The sequence below is a fragment of the Mastacembelus armatus genome, chromosome 3, assembly GCF_900324485.2.
Source record: "Mastacembelus armatus chromosome 3, fMasArm1.2, whole genome shotgun sequence".
Taxonomy (NCBI): Eukaryota; Metazoa; Chordata; class Actinopteri; order Synbranchiformes; family Mastacembelidae; genus Mastacembelus; species Mastacembelus armatus.
Genome location: NC_046635.1, coordinates 8,726,958 through 8,732,957, shown reverse-complemented (window position 1 = coordinate 8,732,957; position 6,000 = coordinate 8,726,958). Strand labels below are relative to the sequence as shown.

Genomic DNA, 6,000 nt, shown 5'->3' with positions numbered 1-6,000 from the left:
ATCTGTTTTTTTTTTTTGTTTTTTTTTTGTTTTTTTTAAGAATAACAACACAAATGGATGCGTTGTTGTTTTGGTCAATGCTTGGGTTATATATTTATCTTTGAAGGGTTCATCTTTCATACACCTCAAATCATTTTCACTCAGACATTCCTGCTGCTAAAAAGATTAACAACATCCATGAAAACCACTAAACACACTTGTCGCTAAAACAGTGATATCTGCTACTTTTATCACATTCTTAGTCTTGGTAAATTAAAGTAAAAAGACTCGTATTTACCTTTCTCATGCTGGCAGATTAAGATGGCGGGCAGGTAGGGCAGAAGTTATTGCTGATGTTACATTAATGAAGACCAGCTGAAAGTTACATTCAGACAGAAAAGTCTAGGATGATTATTATATTTGCTACATTTTTGTAAAAAAAAAAAAAAACCCAAAACAAAACAAAAAAAAAAATCAAAGTATAAAATTAACAGTTGCTGTGGCAAAGTTTTAAAATTGACAAGATCTATAACAATAAAAATTGAAAAAGCTTATGAGAACAGGTAAAACAGAAAAATCACAAAATCTCTGACACGTACACTAAGCCTTGCAACATCATTATTTCCACTCAAAAGCAAGAGGCAGGCACTGTTGGCAAGGTTTTCCTTTATATGATCCTCTGTTGACTCGTTTGTAACATGATGTGCTCAGTTCAGTTTAGAAATGGTCTTTAAGCTCAAAAAGCATACCAAGTTCCCTTTAAATGATTGGCTGCATCTTTTTTTTTTTTAAATGTAAGTGCTTGCTGAATAGTCTTTTAGCAGGGTAGTTGGCACATTTTGTTGTTTGATATAAAAATGTTTTTTTTATATTCTTGTAGTATCTAAATTCACGACAGAGACATCTATGCACACAGACGTACTGGAGCTCTGAAGTGCCATTAGTCTTTGACCCGAGGTATGTTGTATGAGTAGTGTACGAGAGGAAGGCCTCTGCTCTGACAGAAGCAGGCTCTGCCACAGGCCTGTACTTGGTCTGAGCTGTCCGATACAAATGAGTCCCCCTCGTCAGCATACTCCGACTGGGCAGAGGGCGTGCTGCTGTCCGCCCAAAACCCCTCAGCACGGTGACACACTGTAGTTCCTGCCAGGAGGGTGGGACAGCTGTGAGACTTCACTAAGTGTCTACAGACTGTGGAGGACGAAGGGGAAGAGCAGGTCCTGGCATGCAGCACTGCCTCGCACTGCTCACATACAACTGTCTCTCCGCAAAGCTGCGTGTACACCCCACAGTCAAAGCCTACGTGGGTGGAGGAGCTTCCGTCTGAAAGCTCCGATCCACCGGCACTATTGTCTCCATGACTTTCGGCACTATCTTTCACTTCCCTTGTCAAACCTCCATGGCCACGTAGTCTCAGCCAGTCCTCCCTGAAGGCTGGGCTGAAAAACACATACAGCACTGGGTTCAGGCATGCAGGCAGTGGGAAAAAAATGAGGGTGACAGACTTGGCAATCTCTGGCCCACCGGCTGTAGAGCCTGCCAAGAGAGGGGCAAAGGAGAAAGCTGCCACGGGGCAAAAGAAGATGCAGTTGGTAAAGATGAGCCAGGCTACGTGTCGCAGTGCACCGGTCTGCTCTGGATCTGCCAGTTCCACCCTGCCCAGGTGGCAGTACAACTTGGTGTACACAGCTGCAGTGAACAGGTATGCCAGCGCGTTGAGCAGCACCAGAACCACCGTAACACTCAGAGCTGGGCTCTCAGCACCAGCGAAAGGCAGGCAGAGAGGAGAGGTGGACTGGTTACTGGAGGTCAGTAGAGGCAGGCAGGCTACAGCAGCAGCCAGCAGGCCCAGCAGTCCTGCAACAAAGCTAAAGCGTCGATCTCCTCTCCAGCATCCATGATGGCTCCCACCACTCCTCCTGGGTGACGTCATTACCTTCCCAAGGATTGTCCGCACAGTCATGCTACGCTCCACAGCAGCCAATGACAGTAGCAACACTGCCCACTCTGATGAGAAGACAGCCAGGGCTCCTGTGATCTGACAGCCAGGTCCCATTTCCCACCACACCCCAAATTCAGCAAAGGAGCCCCAGGTTGCAAAATCAAGCACGGTCAGCACACTGACATACAGGCCTGTGAGCAGATTTGCCAGGGCCAGCAGCCCCATCAGAAGCCTGGCTGGAGAGAGAGATGGAGTCATGGAGTGGGAATGTCCTGTCGATCGGTGTGTGGGGGAGAAGGTGGCCGCCAGCACCAGGCTGTTAAAGACCAGAGACACCAGGCAGATGAACCAAACTGTCAGCCGAATCATCCAGTTACCTAGGAGGTGCTCACAAGGCTTGAAAGCTCCTGAAGATTAAAAACAATGCTGCTGTTTAAAAGGGTACAATTAATTTGGCATTTGAAAATTGATTGCCAAAAGTAAACATGCAGGCACATAACTAAAGATATTTCGAGGTGTTTAATGCTTACCTGGTGAAGGGGAGCAATGCATAACCATTGAGATTCTTTCCACATCCTCCCCTCCTATAATAAAAGGGTTGAAAAAAATGCAAGTTTTAATCCACAATAGCAGCCTTGCCAAAAGCAGTCAGATGAATGAAGTAGTAAGTATGTTAACAACTGTTTTTGTTTGACTTTCCAAAAACAATAATTAAAGTTAATTATTACAGGCTTAACTGCCCAGAACCTGAAATTCATTTTCTGTTACTCTGCCATGGTGTGAAACTAAATATTATTTAAATACAGTACACAGTAGAGTTTACTTGTATACATGTACATTTCTACTAGTCAGCAGTATGGGAATTAGAAAGCTCTTAGGGGGCTTATGCCTCCATTGATACTTTGATTTAATTTAAATAAAACCAAAAAGATTTTAACTTCAACTGTTCTGCTCTCACTGCAGCAGTCCCACCTGTAGATTTCTTTGCATCATTTTCTTCAGAGGAACTTGTCACAGAGTCGCATCCAACAAATGCACAGCACTGGTAGGCGTAAGGGACAGAGATGGACCTGTAAACAGCAATAATCATTTATAAAGGCTGTGAGCATCCTGCTGAGGTCCAAAATCAGTGTTGACAGTGCAGATGGCCCATAATCTAATCACCATATTGGAAAAGAATAAATAATATGATTGTCTGCAAATATTTGGTCAGTGTGATTTTTCCCCCAATAATATTTAGATGTTTCCATAGTGCATCTACAATTGTGGAGAAAACAGATCCTCCCGGCTTTCACATTAAATATACAAGAAGAGGTGGGGTTTGTAACTGCAGCACGAAGACAGAAAAAGACACATTCTTGGACATTTTTAATCACTACAGAAGTTCTTTCCTACCTGAGTTTGGGTAGGTTCTTAGCAGTCAGCACATTTTTCATCTGTGGGTTCCCTGAGAGTTTAAGCTGACTGAGGGCATTCAATCCATTTGTTGGAATTGCAGTCAGAGAGTTCATACTCAGATCTCTACAAAAATGATTACACACAAGAAATTAATTTCTGCACATCACGGTCAAATCAAACAATGATAGGTAACTGGAATTATGACCCTTTAATGAAAGGTGGTAAAATATTATACAGGTTGTACTCACAGGTTGGTGAGTGCAGTGAGGGTGAGAAAAGCATCTCTGTGGATAACTCTGATTTCATTTTTACTCAGGTCTCTGTGTAAAATCACAATGTAATGACCTCACAATCCAGGCATAAAACATATGTTTGTACATGAATGTCTATGACTGAACTTACAGTAAACGGAGAGCAGAGAGACCTTGGAAAGTGCCTCTTTCAATTAGTTTAATATGGTTGTTCTGAAAACTTCTGCAGATTTAAAACAAGAAAATACATAGTAACTAAGCAAACATTCCCTTTATGACATCAATTGTTGCTACACAATCTTCTTTTAAGCTGAATACAAATTCTTATCTTTGAAGTTTTACCATCTTTGTATGAAACCGAATACTACATGTTCAACACTCACATCTCCTGCAGTCGGACGCAGCCCTGTAGGGATGGGAGCCCCGTGATCTCATTGTAGGACAGGTCTCTGATGGAGGAAACACACCACACCACAACTATAAGACAAATCAGATAATATAAAAAGAAAGATCTAATACAAAAAGGCTAACTGGTAAAACCACACTTTAGATGTGAAACAATGGTGGGACCATTACTATGATGCCAGTAAGTTCTTAATGATCTTAAATCTTCATCAAGTACTGTGGTTGGAATCGAAAACTATATTTTAAGGACTATTCAGACGAAAAGAAAGTAAAAGTCACTCACAGTGTCCGTAGCAACTTGAGACCCTCACACAGATCAGCAGGGATGGATGATATCTTAGTTCCTGACAGGGTCCTGGAATTGAAAAACTGCATCAATGATGTAGGAGACACACAAAACACAAGCAGGAACAGATGCTACATCTGAGCTCACTCACAGGCTCTCAAGGTTATTAGTCCATGTGAGTATAGGGAAGTCCTGCATCATACTGGCCCCACGCAACATTCTGAAACATACCCAGTAACAAATAATATTATAACACAACCGCTGTCCAGGCAGGAGTTGGTATGGATAAAGTGAGACACAAGAGCCAATTAAAAGACATTTTTTATTTTTTTTGTAACCACTAGATAGAGCTTAACAGTGATATGTTACAAGTTGTAGGACTTACAGGGAGTGCAGGTCAGACAGATTCTGGAAAGCTGATGCACCCACAAAGGACAGAGGGTTGTCATAAAGATGTCTGGAGGGCAGCAGGAGCACAAGGTGAAAGTTTAAACCAAAATCATTTATTATGCAAGAATGGCACCATCTCCTGGACATTCATCAACTGAACCCTTACACCCATATCCACTCAAGCATACTGTATATTCTAAATGGTGTCATTTGAAAAAATGTAAGATATTAGTGTGTCTATCTGTACAGTAAGTCATGTCAGTGAACCAATGGTGTTTGACCTTACATGGTTCTCAGCAAGGGGTTGTTATGGAAGGCCCCTTCAGGTATGGAAGGAATATCGTTGCTGTGAAACCCACTGCAAGAAAGAGGTTGAAGGAGACAAAATGTATGACTTACTGGCAGGTTGAATGATTAACTCTTTTCAAGTGTAAGGCCATTACACTTACACACTTAAACTCATTATGAACCTGACACACAAGTGAGTTGAGTTGGCAAATGCAAAAGATAAAAAAAGAAAAAAAGTAATGATACAAAAGGCATCAAGCATTCAAGCAAATCAAACACAAACTCTCAAAGTCTACTACAGAAAACTAAGTCTGCCAACTGACTTAAATAAGCCTTTAATCAAACAATGAGTTTGCTGACTTTGCAAAGTAGCAACTGTCTTGCTCTAGCTTCCCATTTACTTTTATTTTTTATATAACTTATTCAGTTATATTTGTTTTCCTGTCACATAAAAACTAGAAGACATTAGCAAGCTTCTTTTATGCTCTGATGAGTTAACTGATCTCTGATTTAAGTGTTACTACAAAACATTTCCAGGAGAAAAAGAACATTACACTCACAGTTCCTTCAGTTTGGGCAGGGTCTCTACTGCTTTGGGAAAAACCATCAGGTTGTTGAAGTTGAGGTCTCTAGGATGAGACAGAGAGAGACACAGGATGTTGATGCTGTTCTGTTATCTCATGACATGAGAGAGCAATCTATTCTAAAGCCCAGTGATAAATGGCACATTCAAACAAAGCCCCTATGATTAAGCGTTGTTAATATGAGTGATGAGTGATCTGGTTTACTCTGTTACTGCTGTCAGCACCAAGTAAGAAATTACTTATTAGAAACTAGGATAACTACCCTTATTATAATCCTAATAAAATATATGACTTGCCAGCAGTCTGAATGATCAACCCTTTTGGCAACAATAACCAAACAACTACAAATACTCAATATAAATACACTGTAATCCTAATAAATAATCCATAGTATATTATTCTACTGATTACAAGCCCACTGTAAAAAAAATATATACAGCATATCCCACTTTAATCTGCCTATCTTTGATTAATGGA

At 41.0% G+C, this 6,000-nt stretch overlaps 1 protein-coding gene across 1 annotated transcript in view; it reads right to left on the bottom strand.

Annotated features, from left to right (window-relative positions):
- Positions 1–6,000, bottom strand: part of lgr4 (leucine-rich repeat containing G protein-coupled receptor 4) — a 29,254-nt gene continuing 23,254 nt past the window's right edge. The window contains exons 7-18 of the mRNA XM_026319785.2: positions 5,500–5,568; positions 4,938–5,009; positions 4,647–4,718; positions 4,413–4,481; positions 4,259–4,330; positions 3,954–4,019; positions 3,722–3,793; positions 3,568–3,639; positions 3,317–3,442; positions 2,894–2,991; positions 2,452–2,505; positions 1–2,328 (exon numbers count right to left, since the gene is read on the bottom strand). Coding sequence (XP_026175570.1) covers positions 920–2,328; positions 2,452–2,505; positions 2,894–2,991; positions 3,317–3,442; positions 3,568–3,639; positions 3,722–3,793; positions 3,954–4,019; positions 4,259–4,330; positions 4,413–4,481; positions 4,647–4,718; positions 4,938–5,009; positions 5,500–5,568 — 2,251 coding nt within the window. The 3' untranslated portion in view covers positions 1–919. The remainder of the gene's footprint in view (positions 2,329–2,451; positions 2,506–2,893; positions 2,992–3,316; positions 3,443–3,567; positions 3,640–3,721; positions 3,794–3,953; positions 4,020–4,258; positions 4,331–4,412; positions 4,482–4,646; positions 4,719–4,937; positions 5,010–5,499; positions 5,569–6,000) is intronic.